At 48.6% G+C, this 20,501-nt stretch overlaps 1 protein-coding gene across 4 annotated transcripts in view; it reads left to right on the forward strand.

Moving 5' to 3' along the window:
- KANK4 (KN motif and ankyrin repeat domains 4) overlaps window positions 1–20,248 on the forward strand; it is a 68,135-nt gene extending 47,887 nt beyond the window's left edge. For all 4 annotated transcript variants that reach the window (XM_032302420.1, XM_032302421.1, XM_032302423.1 and 1 more), the window contains exons 5-10: window positions 216–434; window positions 1,949–2,036; window positions 4,598–4,817; window positions 8,159–8,301; window positions 12,727–12,927; window positions 17,917–20,248. In XM_032302420.1, the coding sequence (XP_032158311.1) occupies window positions 216–434; window positions 1,949–2,036; window positions 4,598–4,817; window positions 8,159–8,301; window positions 12,727–12,927; window positions 17,917–18,021 (976 nt within the window). In that variant the 3' untranslated portion in view covers window positions 18,022–20,248. The remainder of the gene's footprint in view (window positions 1–215; window positions 435–1,948; window positions 2,037–4,597; window positions 4,818–8,158; window positions 8,302–12,726; window positions 12,928–17,916) is intronic.
- Window positions 20,249–20,501: the final 253 nt, after the last annotated feature.

Genomic DNA, 20,501 nt, shown 5'->3' on the forward strand with positions numbered 1-20,501 from the left:
CAAATGGCCTCCAGTGTCAGAGCCACGGCTCTCCACCACATCCTTCTCTAATGTAAGGTTCCTGGGAGTCCCCTCACCCAGGCCTGCAGATACAAAGAATGGAGGATGTGGTTAGCAAGTTGGGAATTATTACCTGAACCCCACCTGGTTCTTACCTGTGTTGACCTGCACCGGGCAGGAAACACAGGATGAGTGACCTTCGTCTCCTTCTCCAGCTACGAGACCACCTCAAGCGAGGAGACCAGCGGCGAGGACAGCTCCCCAGAAGACTTGTCTGACAGTGAGGCCGAGAAGAAATGTGATGGCCCAGAACATAGGCGGGGCCAGGAGGCCCACCCCGCCTGCAAGCCTGGGCAGGGCCTCCCCGAGGGCAGCAGCACCACAGGCCAGGAGAGTGGGCCTGGGGAAGAACCCCCCCATCCCAAGGCTGAGAGGTGAGTCAGCGGGGTATAGATGCGGATACCTGCTCCTCTGGGAAAGAGCAAGGGCACTTCTTCATCCTTTTATTCTGTTCGTTCATTTGTTCATTCATCTTTCTATCCATTCACCCGTCTTCCCTGAGTTTCTAATTGATGCCAGGCATAGACCTAAGTCCCGCCTTCGTGGGATATAACGTCACAGACGGGGTTGTACACATAAAGCTAACATCGTCCGCCCTGGAAATGTGAAGGACTTTACATACACTATAATCCTTTTAATTATCCCACACAGTAGAAATTACTATAATCCCCACTTTACAGATGTGGAAAAGAGGCTTAGAGAAGTTAAGGGACACAGCCAAGTGGGGCTTCTGACCCAGGTCTGGTCTGACTCTGACCTACATGCTTATTCACCTCTCCCGTTAGCCATGCTGACATAACCCCATCTTTTAAAGGGATGTGAGGTCATGTCACATGATGAAAAGCAGCACTGTCTTTGAGGCTGGACACACTTGGGTTCAAATCCCATGTCTGCCACTGTACTTGCCTCAGCTTCCTCTTCTGTAATACGTGGGTAACAGCCACCTGATAGGTTTGATCTGGGGACTGGATGAGAAAAAGTATGTAAAATGCCTAGCACAGTGCCTGCCACAGAGCAGGCTCTCGAGAGAAATAGAGGGGTGCCTGGGTGGCTCAATCAGTTAAGCATCTGCCTCTTGACCTCAGCTTAGGTCTTGATCTCAGGGTCATGAGTTCAAGCACCACACTGGGTGCCATGCTGGGCATGAAGCCTACTTTAAAAAGAAAGAAAGAAAGAGAAGTGTTAGGAATAAGGATAGTAAGCCCCATTACCAACATCACCCCCCTCAGCGGAGAAGCTAGGGCAGTGACAAGCAGCGGGTGGGGGCTGACTGGTAAGCAGGTCCACAGGGCTGTTCAACATGGCGGCACTATAGAGACAAGCTGAGGCAGAGCTTCCTGGTGACCAGTGCCATGAAGTCCACCCCGGGATGGTCCGTCTGCCCTTCCACTAACCCAGGAAGAGTGCTCAGCACTGAGAACATCCCAGCTTAACGGAGTTTCATTGTACTGACTCTGTTCACGTTGATGGTATCCTTCATGGAAGAACAACCTGGAAAGAATTGCTGGTAGGGATCGGGTTCTCTGGATTTTTCAAGTCACTTAGGCAGAAAATAGTTTACCCAAAGTCAGGAAGACAGCCCTCCCTTTTCCCAGCATGTCAGGAACTGCCGTTAGTCTCACGGCCCCCAGAATGCTTTGGTGATCTGCTCCTGCCTCCTGAAAACAGCAGGATAAAAAGGGCAATGTGCTTGACTCACTCCTCAGCAGGGTTCAGACGCCAAGCCTCACTGACAGGAGGCTGAATTCAGTGGGATGCGCCTTGCCTGGGAGGTGGCCCAGTGAGGGTGTTTCAGCTGCTGAGAAGCAAAGTCAAGCTAGGGGATTACTTTCTTTTATATTAATGTGAAGACTGATTATATATACATATATATATGTTTTTCCCTTAGATATAAACCTTCAGAAGAATTCCTCAGCGCATGCCGGGCATTGAGCCAACATCTGCCAGAAACTGGGGCCACCAACGACCAGCTCTTGGTACTGTGACTTTTCATTGTCATGGAAAGATGTCCCTACCGTTTAAGCTCTTAGTTCCAACTGGGTGACTTTGGTCCCTTGCCTGAGGCAGCTGTGTGCGTGTGCACGGAATCCCTTTCCCCCAGGGTGCCCTGCTTTGCCCAAACTCTGCTGCCGGTGTGAGGATAATGATGCCAGGAGACGGGACTGGATGCTGACGCACCAGGGAGCAGCCCGGTGCTCTGAGGCGCCGCGGAACGTTCCCAGGCATTGCCCTTGAACATCCAGCATAAAATTGTGTGTGGCTTCAAAACCAAACCAGCCCTCGTGTGGCTTGGGCTCAAAATCGCCTCATGATTGGGGAGAACTGTGGTCGGAGTGAGGAGCGCGTGGCGCGGGACCCGGGGGTTCTAGTCCCAGGAGAGCTGTCGGTGAGATACTGAGCAAGTCATTTCGTGGCTCAGAGCTTGTGTCCTCATTAATAAAATGAAGGTGGGTGGTGGGCAGCATGTCTTCATTACCCTCAAGCCCCGGTATTTAATTCTGTAGTCTTTACTGATTTATTCATTTATTTGTCAGAGAGAGAGAAACAAAGAGAGAGAGCACAAGCAGGGGGAGCAACAGGCAGAGGGAGAAGCAGGCTCCCCACTGAGCAAGCAGCCCGGTGTGGGACTCGATCCCAGGACCCTGAGATCGTGACCTGAGCCGAAGGCAGATACTTAACTGACTGAGCCACCCACGCATCCCTTTATTGTGTTTCTTGACATGAACCTATGGGTCAAGTGACCAAAAGCAAAAAAAGAAAAAAAAATTTGCTTGCTTCTTAACACCTTCATGGCCCACAGGGAATTAAACATGTAGCCATTAGGTTTTACTTTTATTCAAGAAATCCTGGCACAGACACATATTCCCAAGTCAGGAGAGCCAACTGGTAGGCCCTGACATGTAACAGCCTGTGAGCATTTTTAAAGCCCCTTTGTTTTCCTTCACAGAAGGGCCTTAGGGGTAAAAAAATGATTGATTCAGCCCAACCCATTTTCATTATTTTATCTTAGCTGATTTTGCAAACAACAGTTGCCAGATTGTTTAAAAAACAAACAAACAACAACATCAAAAAAACAGTATGTGATGCAAATGTTGATTGAAACTCCTGTTACTTAATTTTAAATGAATTACAGAACTAAGCTGTATGTTCCTTAATATTAGGATCTTTCTCCAGAGTCTCCTGACAATTCCACAGGAGAGGGAGATATTCTGGTATATAAAAAGTGTTTCAGCCATGAAAGGTTCCACTGTTTCTGCCTAGAAAAGTGATAGGGGAAGGGTGTCTGGCTGGCTCAGTTGGTAGAGCATGCGACTCGATCTCATGGACATGAGTTCAAGTCCCAAGTTGGGTGTAGAGTTTACTTAACAGTAACCTTAGGGGTGCCTGGTTGGCTCAGTGGGTTAAAGCCCAGGGTCCTGGGATCAAGCCCCACATCGGGCTCTCTGCTCAGCAGGGAGCCTGCTTCCTCCTCTCTCTGCCTGCCTCTCTGCCTCTGTCAAATAAATAAATAAAATCTTTTTTTAAAAATCTTAAAATTAAAAAGAAAAGAAAAGCGATAGAGGATGTGCAAACCTGACACCACACCTGTATTAGGATTAAAGTACCCTCTACCCTCACCCCACCTGAGAGACAAAGCAGTCTGTACAAGGACCTCATTCTGTCGAGCCACGGGAGGTTAGGGACCTAGTCCTATTTCATCCCCATTTTGCAGATGAGACAAGTAAGGTTCATAAAGACTCTGTGAGTTCCAAGGTCACAGCTTAGTCTGGACCCTAAACCTAGTTCATTTCCAGAATAACTATGAAATCACATCCCCATGGTTTCTCCTCCCCTTCAGATAAGTAACTTAAGCATGTTCTATTTTAAACACATAGGTCATGTAACACACAGAATTGATGTCATTCGCTCTGGAACTCTCCTCCTCCATGGTTCCAAAGAAGCTGTACACTACAGATAGTGAGGTCCTGCCATGGGTTGTTAAACCATTTGCTCTGAAGGTCCTAGCAAAGCTTAATAGCCAAAAATAACTCAAACCCAGCTGTTTGGCTTTTATTTCTAGCATAAATTGGACTTGTTGTTTATCTCAGTTTTCGGCATGCGTCTTCCCCATTAGTAAAATGTTGTGGCCTGCTAGCTATGCCTATTAAAAACACACAAAAGTCCTGGTAGGGTCCAGGCTAAGGTCAATGTAGGCTGGCTGTGTGTGTGTGAAAGACAGGGGCTTGGTTATCCTATGCATACAGGGGTGTGATCTAAACTCACAGAAGATTCAAACTGTCCCCTGCACTTTGTCACTGGTTACTGTTTGCTCTCCCAGACCTCCTTCTACGTCAGGTGGGGGCTGACTGCACAGGTTCAGACCACCCCCCATCTGCCCTAGCTCTGAACTTCCAGGAGTAGGTCACACAGAGTTAGAGGGAGCTGAGGGAACAGAGGTGAAGCATCCAAAGCTGCCCTCTCCCATGGAAACTAGTGGCCCAGCTTGAGCACCCCAGGCCAGGCGACATCCTAGAATTGAAATCTGTTGGTATTTCAGAGGCTGAGCTTGAACACCATCCGTCAAGAGTGGTTCCGCGTCTCCAGCCGGAAGTCGTCCAGCCCTGCCGTGGTGGCTGCCTACCTCCGTGGGGTCCAGCCCCTGTCCCCACACTTCCTGAAGCTGCTGGTGAACTTGGCTGATGGCAACGGGAACACGGCCCTTCACTACAGCGTGTCCCACTCCAACTTTTCTGTCGTGAAGCTGCTACTGGAGACAGGTCAGAAATGGTTGCGCCTGCTAAGCCTGGGTCCCTCCGTGAAGGGCCATTTTGGTACCTACTTCCTTCCTGCACCAAGGTTCTTCACTGTCCTGAGTTCCTCCTGTATTCCAGGAGCTGGACTAAGACCGCCGTGCCTTTAGTGATGTCACCCATTCTTCACAACACTCTTGTGATAGAGGTATTATTATCCTCATGTTGCTGTGTGGGACAATATCACGCAGCCCAGGAGTGATGGTGTGGACAGGTGGCCGATGGGGCTGGCTGAAGGCGGGTCCAGGCCCAATGGCATCTATGAGTTTAGGAAGGTTGTTTGAGGGAGACCCTAGGAGGGTACTTATAAAACCCCAAATGATGTCCTCAGATTAGGCCCTCTGCTACGCACTTGGCATATGAGAGCTCATTTAATCCTCATAACTCCTGCTAATAGGGATGATTATCCCTATTCTAAGATGATGAAAGTGACGCTCAGAAAAGTCAACAGAATTTTGCGTGATTCCGAGATCACGGCAATGACTCAGTGTGTTGCTGGGGTTTAAAGTTGATACCATTGGTCTGTTCTTCCTGTTCTCTGCATCCGGGAATTGGAGCACATGCTAGATCTGTAACCTCTATTTAGGAGGCCGGAGGAGGAGTTTACATGGGCATCAGGAAGTCCGCATTCCAGATCCAACAGCTTTCCCCCAACTTGGATCTTACCCACCTTGGCTTAAATGCCTTCCATGCCTTCCATGCCTTAAATGCCTTTCCACTGTTGGAAGAATGAAAGGCAGCTTCCTCAGCCTGGCCTTCAGGAATCCCGGACGGCCTGGCCCCCACCTGCATTTGCTGCCTCGGTCATCACCGTGCATCCTCCTTCCCCCCACTCCAGTCACATGGCCTCTGGCTCACCAAGCTCATTCCCTCCTTAGGGCTGCTGCATTCCCTTTCTATCCCAACCCTTTCCGCTGAAGCCTTTCTCAGGCCGGGTTCCTTCTGATCATTCCGTTTTTCCAAATTCCCTTAAGCAGCCTTGAGGGCTTTTTACCTGAATGGAAAGATGATATACCTAATGACAGCCTAAAATTCTTTTTGCTTTCCACAGTATCAGAGGAAGATAAAGTCACAACTCTGGCATTGAGCCAATTGTGCTAGATCTGAGTTCTTCATGGAACCAGGGACATCATAAAAGGGGTAGCTCCATTGAGAAAGGCACATTATTAAATGGAGCATACCTGTGTTCTGTGCATAAAGAATCCAAAGATTGGAAATGCAGAGCCTCACTTTGAAGTAGTTCACACTGAAACCTCCAGGTGGCCCAGGCCAGGCCAAAGAGCAGACGACCTAAGCTTTGGCTGTTACACATTTCTGCTGGTGTCAACGGAGAATCCATTCGGTTCTCCTCAACCCTAAAGTGATCTGGAAGCTTTCTGTTTATCATACTGATAGAGCTGAAATAGTCATAAGCACAGAATATGAAGGGGAGCAAAGAATGGGCGGAACGTTCCATTCTTTTCCCTCACTGTAGGCGGCTTGTTGAGGAGGGCGTATCGGTCACCCTCTGAAACCCAGGCTTGCAGCTGTGAGGCATCCAGAAAGCACTTTACACACTGTAAGGGGCTGCACAGAGGTGACTCATCATGACTGAGTACACAGCCCAGCGGGTGCACCTCCACCACCTTAGTCCTTTGTGATCTGTCCTTTATTTTGCCAGAACACCGCTGCAGAGGAGAATGCTTGCGGAGCTGGATGGGCTCAGTCAAGAGTGTTCCCCCCACCCCCCAACCAAGGGTTGGCTCCCTCCCTGGTGTGCGCTCAGGAGAATCTGCTTCGGAAGCCCGGGGGGTCCTCAGCCCCTTTTCTGAGTCCCTGAGGAGAAGTCAGTCCTTACCCTACTGAGTCATAAGTCATGTTTCTGAAGAGAGTAAAGAGAAGTGTAACCTGAGGATTGTTTACGTCTCCTAAAAGCAAATGTAAAATAGTCCTGAAGTAAAAATAAAAAAATCAATAGGAAGGCAATGCAGATATTCCCCTCTTCCTCAGGGCTGAGCTGTGAGGCTGTGCGTGGGGCTGTAATCCGCTTTCATAGCCCCACCGGTCACGACAGTGGTCAGAATTAATTTTTTTTTAATATATCCATTGGCATCCTGGCATCGCAATGGCACACTTCTGGAAAACTGTTTGAGGTGGGGTGGAGGGAATGTCAAACCAATATTGGTTTTTTACCCAAGGACAGAACTTATAAGTAGCCCAGACATTTTTTTCATAAAAGTCCAGGTTTGTTACAATGAGTACCTAAGTCTTCATGAGCAAGTGGCAAGGCTATAAAAAAAAAAAAAAAAAAAAAAAACCAGAATACTATTCTGGACAATAATAGCGAAACAGTTAATGCTTATTGAGTGTTTGTGAGGTACAGTTCTAAGTGCTTTAGATATTCACTCGTTAAGTTTCACAGTAGCCCCACAGGTTCTGTTACTATCCCCATTTTACAGAGGAAATGCTAAGAAAGGCTAAATGACTTGATCCACTGAGATAGTTTCTTTTAGTGTGCAAAAGCGATACATCGGTTCTTCAGCAACAGCATGGGAAAGATTTTGTTTACCACATGATACCGCCCGTAAGAGACGGGGTCATTCCTACAACAGATAACAGGCTGATGATCTCCTATGTTGCCTTCGACGGAGCGGGGTGTGAATGTATGCACATCCCCGGGTTACAAAGCAGACATTGCTTCTGAGTTCTCAACTAATACTTCATCTTAAAGATACGCGATTTTCTGCTCTACTGTGAAATGTATTATTAATACAAAAATGCATGGAGACATTTTTTCCCCTTCCATTTTTCAAATAAGATGGTTATTCCTGGAAGATGTCCTATATTTTTCCTGTGGCATTTTTCAGGCCTCCTGGTACACTGCCCAACATACCACTAGGCCTTTGGGAAAGACCTGAAAACTCAGCCGGTAGGTTGAGTTACACATAACGTAGAGTAAAACCTAAAACGGACAGTGGGTGGTATGTGGCCGCATGAGTCATGTCCTGGTCTCATTTCACCTTCACTTGGGCCCTTTATGAAGGTTCACTGACCTTCAGCATCCAGAACACTGCTTTAGGAAATAGTCATGATCACCGTACCCCTTGGCCATCTGTGACTCTACCACCATGGACCTTTATTGCTGGGTAGCCTAGAAAACTTGCAAAAGAAACTAGCCACTTTTAAAGGCTGCTACAGATATAAACACTGACTCCACCACTGGGAGAGGACTCTTCTGTACCATGGCCTTTTAACCAGCAGGCAGCTATAGCAGAAACTCACTTCTGCTCCCCTGGGAGCTAGTCCAATGCTCACCGCTCCTCTTGCAGGTGTCTGCAATGTGGACCATCAGAACAAAGCTGGCTATACTGCCGTGATGATCACTCCCTTGGCTTCTGCAGAGACGGATGAAGACATGGCTGTCGTCTGGAAACTCTTAAGGGAAGGAAATGTGAACATCCAAGCTACTCAGGTAGGAGGTGTGAACATGATCCCCTCTTGAATAAATATGGGTACCTCTCAGTTTTATTCTGCCAGTGGGGGGAGAAATTCCACATAGATCTATGTAGTTTTTAACCCAAGAAGGCTGGACCCTGCAAATGGCATTTGTCCAAAGCCTACACATTTGGTGTCTTCAGAAGCTTCAGAGATCCAGACAGGCCAGGATGGAGGTCAGTGAGCTTGTCGTCTATGTCCTGGTCCATACCTGAGCAAAGTCCATCTAGATCTGACTTCTTAAACAAAGTGATCCCACAGTTAGCACCAGCAGGAGAAGGTATGAAAAGGCTGGAAAACATTTGCTCATTGATGTGTGGGAAGCCCCTGCAGGTGACCGATCTCAATCATGAATTAGAAAGCAGTTCAGAAGGTTGAACATCTCTGTTCAACTTCCGGCCCCTCTACTTGACAGCACAGAGTAGGGGTCTGGTCCTTAGCCAGTTAGAGCTTTGCGTTAGACAAGGGTCCACAGGGAACAATGGGAACTCCTCAAAAGACCACGTACCCGTCTTTGAGTAATACGTGAACAATGGAGGGCTTGCAACTCTCCTTCCCGCCCCTAGAGTGATCAGAGATGTAAGCCTAACTATCAAGAACTGTGAAGGATCTGAGATTGTACTCTACCTTAGAGCTAATCGGTTAGCATGCTACAATGTCCTGGATGCTGGTAGAAGACATGAAACTCTTGTGCCAGAGACAAAGAATAGTATATCATTCACGGCAAGAAGAGTAGTCATAGAGTCAGTATTTACACTAGCTTCCTGTGCAGAGTGGGTTATATTACCAGAAAGGAACCGTGAGCATTGGGAACCCGCATCTTTTATATGGGATAGTGAGCATGTCTGCCCTCTGTTCTGGAGAAGATCCTCTCTCTCTCTTCCAAGGCTATTCACTGTACCAGCATCTTTGAAAAGACTGTCTCAATTATCACGGTTTCGCTCATACATGGAACTTAAGAAACAAAACAGAGGAGCATAAAGGAAGGGAGGGAAACTAAAACAAGATGAAATCAGAGAAGGAGACAAGTCGTAAGAGACTCTTAATCATAGGAAAGTGAGGGTCGTCAGAGGAGAGGGGGGAAGGGGGATGCGGTAATGGGCAGTACGGAGGGCGTGTGCTAGAATGAGCACTGGGTGTTAGAAAAGACTGATGAATCACTGACTTCTACTTCTGAGACTAATAATACACTGTATATTAATTAATTGAATTTAAATAAATTAAAAAAATAAAAATTAAAAAGACCCTAGAATAATAAGATAATACCACTCACAAGGAGACCCATAAAAAGTACCTCCCAACAATATATTTAACTCCCCTTTCTACCCCCCACAAAGTGCAGATGGTAGCCTACACAGACTGGGTCACTTTGCACACTCCATTGAACAGCAGTCCTACTGGTGGCAAGAAACAGACATCTGCAGATCACTTTCTGTTTTTCAAAGGGCTAGGGCTCCTACATCCTCAAATTTAATAAAGTTGTTTTTATTTCATTTTTTTTAAAAGATTTTTATTTATTTATTTGACAGATAACAAGTAGGCAAAGCAGCAGGCGGGGGTGGGGGGGAGCAGGCTCTCCCACTGAGCAGAGATCATGACCTGAGCCAAAGGCAGAGGCTTTAACCCACTGAGCCACCCAGGCACCCCAAGTTGTTTTTATTTTAAATGCTTCCCATAAACATTAATTTTTTTCTAAATTGGCCCTCTTTTTAAAAAAATTTTAAGATTTTATTTATTTATTTGACACAGAGAGAGCAAGCACAAGCAGGGGGAGCGGCAGACAAAGGGAGAGGGAGAAGCAGGCTCCCCACGGAGCAGGGAGTCCGGTGAGGGGCTGGATACCAGGACCCTGGGATCATGACCTGAGCTGAAGGCAGACGCATAACTGATGGAGCCGCCCAGGCGCCCCTCTAAACTGATCCTCTTGCAAGAAGGGATGTGCACCAAAATCAAAATCAGTGCTCCGTCGCCGCCTTTTTTAGAGAGGGGGGGAGTAGGGTACAGCAGAGGGAGAGGGAAGGAATCTCAAGCAGGCTCCACACCCAGTACAGAACCTGAGAGGGGCATGATCTCACAACCCTGAGATCATGACCTGGGCAGAAATCAGTTAGATACTTAATAGACTGGACCACCCAGGTCCCCCCAGTGCCCTTTATTTTATGGGGGAGAAAATGATGCTCTAGAAGGTAAGCTGCTCATCCCTGGTTGCTCAAGGAGGGGCGGGAATTCATAGCTGCCACTGCTCCCTTCCCTCTCTCCAGGGCTTCTCCAGGGAGGCGAGCCACAGGGGTCAGGTAAATAAGAATGAGTTAAGAGGCTGGGAGTCTCCTAGGCTCAGCGGTTGATTTCTTTCTGTATCTCCAGGATCAGCACAGCGTCTGACGATATAGCAGCACTCTGTAAATATCACTGAATTAAATTGTATTGAATTGGAACAGGAGGGAGGTGAGGAAGACAGGGGAAGTCAGGCAGAAGGGCAAAAAGACAATCTACATATGTCATCTGGCTTTAATACGACTGGGAGAGAAGGGTCTCAGTGGAAATCTCATGGTCTGGTTAGTCCAGTAACGGAGGAACCATTATGGGGCGCCTGGGTGGCTCAGTCCGTTAGGCATCTGCTTTCGGCTCGGGTCATGATCCTAGGGTCCTGCGATGGAGCCCCGCACTGGGGCCCCGGCTCAGCGGGGAGTTTGCTTCTCCTTCTCCCTCTGCCCTGCTTATGCTCTCCCTCTCTCAAATGAATAAACAAAATGAAAGAAACAGAGGGAGGGAGAGGGAAAAAAAGGGGAAGGGAGGACAGACGGACGGACCATTACTTCAGGGCTGAGTATAAGCAACCCAAAAGGCAAATAGGCTTTTCTGGACAGATGTGCCTGTGTTCCAGAGAAATGGAGAACTAGGACCCCGAAGAATACATTCTCACATACTGAGCATTCATACTACGTTACCTCCCATGCTCCTAACAACACTAAGCGCTAACACATGCCGAGCACCTGTGAAGCATTCGGGTCTCAAAACAGCCCCGCGAGGCAGATAACTTTGTTAAGCACTCCCACTTTACCAAATCAGGAAAAGTCACTGAGAGGTTAATTTGTCCAGATTCACAAAGATAATAAGCAGCACAGCCAGGATTTTCCTGATTGCAAACCCCCTTTCTTTTCCCTAAGCCCCAGCATTCTGGGCAGGGAAGCATAATCCATCAGTTACCGCCCACTGGCCTGTATCAGTGAACAAACACGCCAGCAAGCATGTCCTCAGCACTTTTTACGCGTACGACACGGCGCTCAGAGCCGCAGGGGATCTGAAAGGACAGAAAACAGAAAGGTTGCCTCATTCTCACCACCTTAAAAAAGCCTGATGTCCGGTGAGAGAGACAAGCCGGACCTGCCTAGGACCCAGGAGAACCATGAGGGCAAAATACAGTCGAGCTGTGTAAGAGAGCCATGGATATAAAGGAAAATCGATGAGGAATAATGGCCAGTTTGAAATCAGAAAAATCGCTACCATACATTGTTACATTTATATCCTTTATTTCACTTGATTCCCACAAAAGTGAGTTACATGGGACAGGTCATTAGTATATTAATTTTTAATAAAAGAAACAGAAACAAGATTCAGGGACTGTAAGGAACGGTGCCAGGGTCACGCAGCAGGAAACAGGAGAACCAGGGCTTGGGCTCACTTTCTGACTCTAAGGCACCGCCATGAGCGCTGATTACAGGGGTGCTACAAAGGGTCTGTGGCAGGGCACCTGGCTGGCTCCGTCAGAAAAGAACGTGACTCTTGATCTCGGGTTTGTGAGTTCAGACCCCAAGTGGGCTGTCGATATTACTTAACTAAATAAAAAACTTAAAAGAAAACTGTCCGAGACTATGGATTAGAAATGACCATACGACCATGCAAGCAGAGATCTCATCAAGACCGAGAGGGTTCTGGGTATCAATGAACTGAAGATACCAGGGGTGTTCTGAGCAGACCGAGGCTTCCTGGAGGAAGTCAGGCTGGGGCAGGCTATAGGAAGCCATGGTGGGGAAGCAGTCAGCCCTTCCTTTATGTCATTCCACATTCATCAGCATATGCTCAGTGCCAGGCACTGGGGGGACAGAGTCCCTGCCATCAGAAACTGATTCACAGTCCACGAGAAAGAGAGAGATTGATGGGCTGCAATACCAAGTGGTAAGTTCAATGTTAAGCCCGAGGGGTTAGTAGAGGGCTTTAAAGAGATGTGGCATCTGCATGGTATTCGAGGGGAAAGCAGAAGTCTGCCGGGTGGAGAAGGATGGGTCCAATCCCAGCAGCAAAAGGAGATTCAGATCAACAGTCATCTTCTGGCAAAGTCTTGCCTGAGCATCCCTGGGCTGGAGAGGGGGTCCTCACCACACTCCTGTGCTCTGCATGGCAGGGAGGCCAGACGGCGCTGATGCTGGGAGTCAGCCACGACCGCCAGGACATGGTCCAGGCGCTGCTGAGCTGCCAGGCAGACGTGAACCTGCAGGACCACGAGGGATCCTCGGCCCTCATGCTAGCCTGTCACCACGGCAATGCCGACATGGTGCGCCTGCTCCTGGCACACCCGGCCTGCGACAGCACCCTGACTGACAAGGTGAGGCTTCCGGGCCATTAACAAGTAGGTGTTTCCCTTCCCTTCCTGAGAAAACAAAAAACAAAAAACAAAAAACAAAAAAACACCAGGCCAGCCCACAGAATTCCAGGAACCACGTGACCCTGAGATCTTGACCTGAGGCACCCCAGACGCGTGCTTCTTAAATAAGCATCTTTGTCAGTTGATGGTGACCACCGTGATCACCAACACAGAGGGGTTGTGTAATACACCCCCAGTCACACAGCCGGTAGGAGGCCGCTCCATCCAACTTCTCAGAGTCTCCTCAGGAGCCAGACCCTTCCCACGCATTAGCGCACTAATCCTCCTGACCATCTAGTGACTCAGACACTTCATCTGCATTTTTACTGAGAAGGAAACACAGGCCTAGAGAGTTTCTGTAACTGTCCTAAGGTCACAGCTGCTGGTTCTCGAGCAGGGATGCAAGCCCAGGTCTGACCTCAGGGGCGCTACAATGGAATGGCTTTAAACACGTCCTTGTACTTACTTAACGGCCACAGTTTGAAGAAGAGAAAGGCCTGGAGAGGGGAAGAGTCCCCTCCCCGCTCAAGGACATACCCTCTCACTAGCTCCATCCGATTGTTCCATCAGTGATTAAAGCTGCTGGGTCCCTCACGCCACAACCGGGCAGCAGGCACCCCGGTCCAGTGTCTTGTTTCCACGAACCCCAATTCCATCCAAAGCCCTTTCAGAGAAAGCACAGACCCTCTGGAAATGCATGAGGGAATGGCGGTGGGCTGCTGGAAATAAGGGCCTCCTGTTCCAAACACTATACAGTCAGACAAAGGACTTGTGTTCATGAGCTCCCCTCCCCTGGGGCAGAAGGAGGCAGCCCCCTCTTTTCTGGAACAGGCCCAGGGTCCTCCTAGGAGTCACTGTTGCCATGGGGAAGCCTGAAAAGGCAGGCCTGTGGGACCGTGGGGCACGAGCTTTACCTGTCCCTGGCTAGCTGGGATACTCAGGCATGAGTGTGACAGCCTCTCCTGGACCTCTCAGTCCAGGTCTGTCATAGGTGAGAGACAGGTCAGTGACTGCTAGTGGAGGAAAGGCACAGTGAGGGCTCTCTTGTAAGCCGGACAAATCGAGTGATTGCCGGAAGCATGGGCTTTAGACACTCCGACCGTGAAACTGGGTTTAGTAACTGTGTGACTTCAGGCAGGTCATCTAACCCCTCTTAACCTCTGTAAATGGGGAGCGTCGTAGACTGTACCTAAATATGGTGATGTTTATAAAACACGTATTTGACGTCGGGCAGATGCTCAGCTGACGGTCGCAGTCACTGTCGTGACTAGCTGAGCAGAGACAGCTAATCAGAAGAAACCAGCACAAGAATGAGTAGGGGCATAGCATTTGCAGGCCGAGGCTGTGGGGACAGAGGGAGAAGAAGGTCTGGGGTTAGGGGAGCCGGTCAGATGAGAATCGCCACCGAAGGGAGAAATGGCTCTCACTCGGGGGTGATTCTGCCCTCCAGGGGAGCGTCAACAGTGTCTGGAGACATTTTTATTTGCCATAAGTGTTTTGACGGGTGCGGGGGCTGCTGCTAAAGAACTATAGGTCATCGGGCCTAATACAGCAATAGCTGAGGAACTCTGTCATGGGCGACGGCTGAAGTCCAGGCAGGACCGGATCAGGAAGAGCCAGTCCGGTTGAGGAACAGGGCAGGGCTGGAATCCTAGGAAGGAGGAAATGGACAGCTACCCGGACAGTGACAGAAGCCCACTGTAGCGGAAGGTGAGAGGATTAGGGGATGCTCGGTGAGCACAGGGGTGCTCAGGAAATGCTGGCAGCAGGCCCACAGAAGGTTCTAGACCCTACGTATGGCCCATGCACCTGCTGCCTGCTTGGGTCAGGGCTGACTCAGGATTCACACCCCAGTTTCCCAGTGGTAACTTGCGTGAGACATTTCAGAGGGACCAGGGAACTGCGGACTGAGGCTTTCCCAAGCACCAAGCCCTGTTCCTCCAGCTTTGCCCTGAAGGGTGGGGTCCAGCCCTTACTACAGCCACCCTGTAGTCTCAATGTGCACCTTTCCTGAGGAGACTTCGATGCAGGTTTGGATGACTTGATAATTTCCTTGGAAAACTGAGCGAAAATTCATATCCTGAACTGGGTTTCTCTCGTCCTACCAGTATTTAAACGTTGATGTAAACATGGAACCCCAGAACAGCCAGCAAGGCATTTTCTCTAGGTTTAGAAGGTAATTTGAGAAGTCGGTCACCCAGCCTCTTGGGGGCTGCCTGCCAGACAAAGAAGAGGGGGCAGTGGGGACTGGGCTCTGGGGCTCACACTTTGAAGGGCTTGTTTTGGCAATGCCTCCGAAGTACCCATCACACTGAAAGCTTCCTAAGGAAGAGACTACGCCACACTCCTTTTTGCAGTTCTTGTTATATTGAAAGATAGCCTCTCTCTCTCTCTCTCTCTCTCTCTCTCTCTCGCTCACACACACACACACACACACACACACACACGTGCTGGCTGCCTGAGCCCCTCCCATCTCTTCAGTCTGCAGTGTCCCCCAGCTGGGACGGGCCAGGTGGGGTTCCCACTGGAGCCATGCACCGTCGCCTTGTTCCCAGGACTTCGGCAAGGGCATTTGAGGGATACACCCTCCCCGGGTGGTCTCTCTGGCCACACTGTGAGATGAGTGGGGTCCCCACTCAGGTGCAGGCCAGCACTGCCAGATGGGCCCTGTTCCAAAATGCACATGTCCCCTGGGACTAGCCTGTGGCTCTTACTCGTACTCATAGTCATCACCCCATCTCTGCATTTACCTAGAAGCCTTGGGATTGACAAAGTGCAGTGATGGAAACCAGAGTACAGGGGAAAGGCCTGTAAAACCCAGGTCCTTCTCTTCGATCGAAGAAGGAGGCTGCTTTTAGAAGCCTCTTCTGCTTAAGGTCTTTGCTTGATTCCACACTTGCCCAACTTTAACCCACTGAGCCACCCAGGCGCCCCATTCACACTTGCCCAAGTTAATTGAACACTTCTTAGCAGCCCTGTGCGCGTCTTCATCAGCTTGAAATGAATACCTCTTAGTTCTCATCCAGCACTCCCTCTGTCAGCAGTGCTCCCTGGGTGCCGACCAAAGGGCAGGCACCCGGCCAGGTGTGGGATGTTCTTGCTGGGCCGGCAGCCACGGGCCAGATCTCACAGAGACCGAGATTGATCAAACGGCTCCACAGAAACCAACTTATTAATGGTGGTGAAAGGAAGGTGCAGACGGTCATGAGGCGTTTGCAGGGAGAGCTCTTCTGTTTGATGAAGCCTGTGCAAAACACCACTTCGGGGTGGGGTGTTGCCAAAACACCACCTCCTTCCTCTGTTCACTGCACGCAGCGTGCGCGCGCGCGTGCACACACACACACACACACACACACACACACAGCACCATCCTCTCCCCTGAGCTCACTCTTTCTCTTCTGGCGTGTCTGGCTCTGTGTCACACATTATAGTGATTTACTATTGTGTAGAGTCCCGGGGGCAGCCGGACTCCATCCTCGTGAGATGGAAGAGCTGTAAGCTGAGGGTGAACACCCCCCACCCGCTTTCGTGGATTTTCACATTTTCAGAAGTAATTCCTCTCATATACAGTAGGGCAGAGAACCATCCAAAAGGGTCTTGGGTGCCCCACCCCCCCCGCTAACATAGATTAAATCCATGAATATTTATGAAGCAGAATATAAAAACAGTCACATTCACCAAGCTACATAAGGGTCACAGAGAGCCTCATATCAGGGTTTTGCCTCTAAATGAGTGACCAAAGAAGTGGTTTTGGAGCTGCGGGATTTCAGAATTCTAGAACAGGACCGAAGAGACCACAACTGCTATCATAACAGACGGGGACCGCTCACCGTCTGCCGCATCAAGTTGGCCTTGCCCCTCACTCTTTTTTTTTTTTTTTTTTAAGATTTTATTGTTTATTTATTTGACAGAGAGGAGGGAAAGGGAGAGCACAAGGAAGGGAGCAGCAGAGGCAGAGGGAGAAGACTCCCCTGCTGTGCAGGGAGCCCGTCGTGGGAAGACTCCCCTGCTGTGCAGGGAGCCCATCGTGGGATTCGATGCCAGGACTCTGGGATCATGACGTGAGACGAAGGCAGACGCTTAACCGACTGAGCCACCCAGGCGCCCCTCCCCCTCACTCTGTAGAGAATGGCCTGTGCTGTTGGCCGAGACCCTTCTGAACACTGCTTCTGTAGACGGTGGGCCTGGCAGCTCCCTGCAGGGCAGCAGCAGATAACAAGTACCATGGCATCCTTTATCGGGTGTAAAAACACACGTGCCCTTCTATGCTCTAGAACCACTGCCCAGAGTTGGTCCTTAGGGCGTAACTAGAAATGGGGAAATGCTTTCTGCACTAAGTCTATGACCGTGAAGACCTGGAAACAACCTAAGTCTCCAACAGAAGAGACGGAGTTAAGAATGTGGTAGAATACTACAAAGCCAGTAAGAAAAATTATATGTTACAATGGCTGTGCGAGGACAGCAGAAATCTCCTAGTGTGCCATGGTACGTTCAAAATAAAGGCAGATTCAAAATGGATATGTACTATCTTTCCTCTTTTTAAAAGCCAACAACAAATTTGCACAAAAGAAAAGACTAGAGGGAAACATACCAAAATGCTAACTTTCATTAAGGTCTGGGTAATGGAAAAATGGAAGAGTTATTTTTATCCCATTTTACATTTAAAAAAAAAATTAAAAACTGTGTGGGAAAAAGCAACCAACCAACCAACCAACCAACCATGTGACACTTATTTCCATCTGCACGGATTTCCCAGAAGTGATTGCTGTTTCCATGGAAAGTGACCCATTTTTCATGATTCTCATGCCATTCCAATCTCCCCCTCTCCTAGGGTCTCTGGATGCTGAGAACAGACTTGGATGCCCCATGCCTACCCTGTACTTCCAACCCACCCTTCTCTGGGGCAGGAGGCAGACAGGATAAAATTTCTCTTTTCCTCTCTTCCTGTAGGCTGGCCGAACAGCTCTGTCCATCGTTCTGAAATCACCCGCCCATGTGGAAATTGCAGGACTTCTGCAGGCCCACGCAGAGCAGGGCAGGTCCCTGGGGCCATAGGGGCTGAGGAAGAACCGGCAGCTGGGAACAAAAGGCTCCTTCTCTGGACTCCTTAGCCCTTGGAGAGGGCATGGGTCACAGCCAGAGGGCCACCCTTCAAGAGAAGAAACTATGTCAAATATGCACATACATTCCAGTTATACAATTCTGCTCATTAGAACGCTTTGTAGTTTTTGCCTTAGGCCAAGCCCCAAACTACGCAGGCTGCAGAGCAGGGTATAAGGTGCAGGGTGCATCCGTGTTGTCAAAAAAAGCCCAAACATCTTCAGCCTTGAATTCCTCATGATTCTACCCTTTGTAGCACCGTGTAGCAAGCACACAGGCAGGAGCACATTAGCCAAGCAATACTTTTTACATGGAATCTTAAAGTGCACCACCTTTCTGTTTTGTAATCAGTTACATGAATATGTCCCACTGAACATGCATGTCGGGAGAGGACTGGGTGGGGGGTGGGATGGGGTAAGGGGAGGTGGATTTAAGCAGCCACCCTGGCCATCATTCTCTAGAGGACCCTCAGAGAATCACCACGCAGTCAGCTGAAACTGAACAAACCACATCTGGGGCCTTTGGTTAGCTGAGGTTGACAGAGAAATCTTAAATTCAGGCAAAGCAGGAAGAGCCTACAGGTATCAATGCCAGTTAAACAGTCTTGACCATTTCTGAGTCATTAACTGGCTCCAAGTTGTGCCAGGGAAATTGGAATTAATTAGGAAATCCAAATCCAGTAAAGCACATCACGTGTATTTAGAGAGAGTCCAGTTACATCCCCTTTTCTGAGTCTGGAAAGATTGTGGGAGCAAGCATCCTCCTGGGGATAGGTGGTTGTCATCCAGAAGCCACCACATTTCCTCGGTAGCCATATCCATGGCTTCATGGGAATCCTGGTTCCTTTCCCCTTTGAACCCCCAAGAGGCTCTGAGGTTTCTGGGGCTCCTGGTTGCAGAAGCTGCCAACCTGAACTGCAGCAGGAGTGTGGGATCTGGGCAGGGCAGGGTCCTCCCTGAACTGACTGCTCTCTCTGCTGGACAGTTCTTTCTTTAACGTCCATAATCCCAGGGGCCCACATGTGCATGGCTTCTATTCAGTAACTCACACAAGGTTATCCATGAATTTATTTGTAAAATCTCTTATGCAAAAAAATCCTCCTTATATAGAAAGAAAAGACATCAAAGTTTGGTGAGCCTTTGCTCTGGAAACTCAAAAGCTTGAGTTCTTATTTTGACTTATATGCCAATTTGCTTGGTGCCCTTGGGTGAGTCACGAAATCTCCTTGGGTCCTGGTTTCATCATCTCTAAGAAAGGAAATAATTATACAACCTACCTCCTGGGGGTGTTGTACAAGGAACAGCTGATGGAAGTTTTGGAATCCAATTTGTAATCCAGAAGAACTGTCTACAAAAAACGGCACAGCAAACTGTTGCTGGGATTCATGAAAGTCTCAAAGTCCCAGAGCAGCACACTGACATGTGACAGTGTTGCTCAGCGGTAGAGAGAACGGAGCGAATATGGAGCTAAAAATAATCTTAAGTGGGTTTATTTTGACCTCAAAGCACACTTGAAGAGCAAAAACCACCTTAAAAAAAAAAATGTTCTAGCCCAGTGCTTCTCAAATTTTGATATGCATACAATCACCTGTAGATTCTGCTAGAATGCAGTAGGTTTGAGGGCAAGGGACCTGAGATCCTACATTTCTAACCAGTTCTCAGGAGATGCTGATGCTCCTAGACCACACCCCATTGGAGTAGAGGCTCTAGCCTGGCCTGACTGTTTATATATTAAAATGCTGCCTCTCAGTCTTTGTCTCGAAGTCTTATTTGCTTATTTGGGTCTTATTTGCTATCGTAGCTCTGCAGGCAGCAGTAAGGGATCTGTTTCTTATGTTGCCAATTTAGAGTTTATTTTCGTATCTCATGTTAGGATGGCCACTTTCATTGGGTCACATTATCTTTTAATGATCTCATTTGAGGCCAGCTATCAAAAACAGCTTATTTACCAGAGAAGACAAACTAGTTTGCCTATGGTTTGAGGCCACTGAATCACTATCAAAAGGCTTTGTCCACCCTTTCTCAGATTTTTAGTATGCTTCTTTTCATTTTGACATTGGAATGTGAACACATGCTCTCCCTCTTACAACCATTCCATTCCACTGGAAGGTTGGAGCCCAGAACATGGTGAGACTGAATAAGCACAGCCTACTGCCATGTCATTGTCTCTCAGTATTCATTCAACAAACATCTACCGAAACCAGCCGGGTGCCTGACACTGTTTCTGGTGCTGGCTTTTTTTTTTTTTTTTTAATATTTTATTTATTTATTTGACAGACAAAGATCACAAGGGCAGGCTCCCCGCTGAGCAGAGAACCTGATGCCGGGCTCAATCCCAGGACCCTGAGATCATGACCCTAGCAGAAGGCAGAGACTTTAACCACTGAGCCACCCTGTTGCTGGCTTTTGTTTATGTATTTACTTATTTTAGTCATT

This window comes from Mustela erminea, chromosome 10, assembly GCF_009829155.1.
Source record: "Mustela erminea isolate mMusErm1 chromosome 10, mMusErm1.Pri, whole genome shotgun sequence".
NCBI classification, from domain to species: domain Eukaryota; kingdom Metazoa; phylum Chordata; class Mammalia; order Carnivora; family Mustelidae; genus Mustela; species Mustela erminea.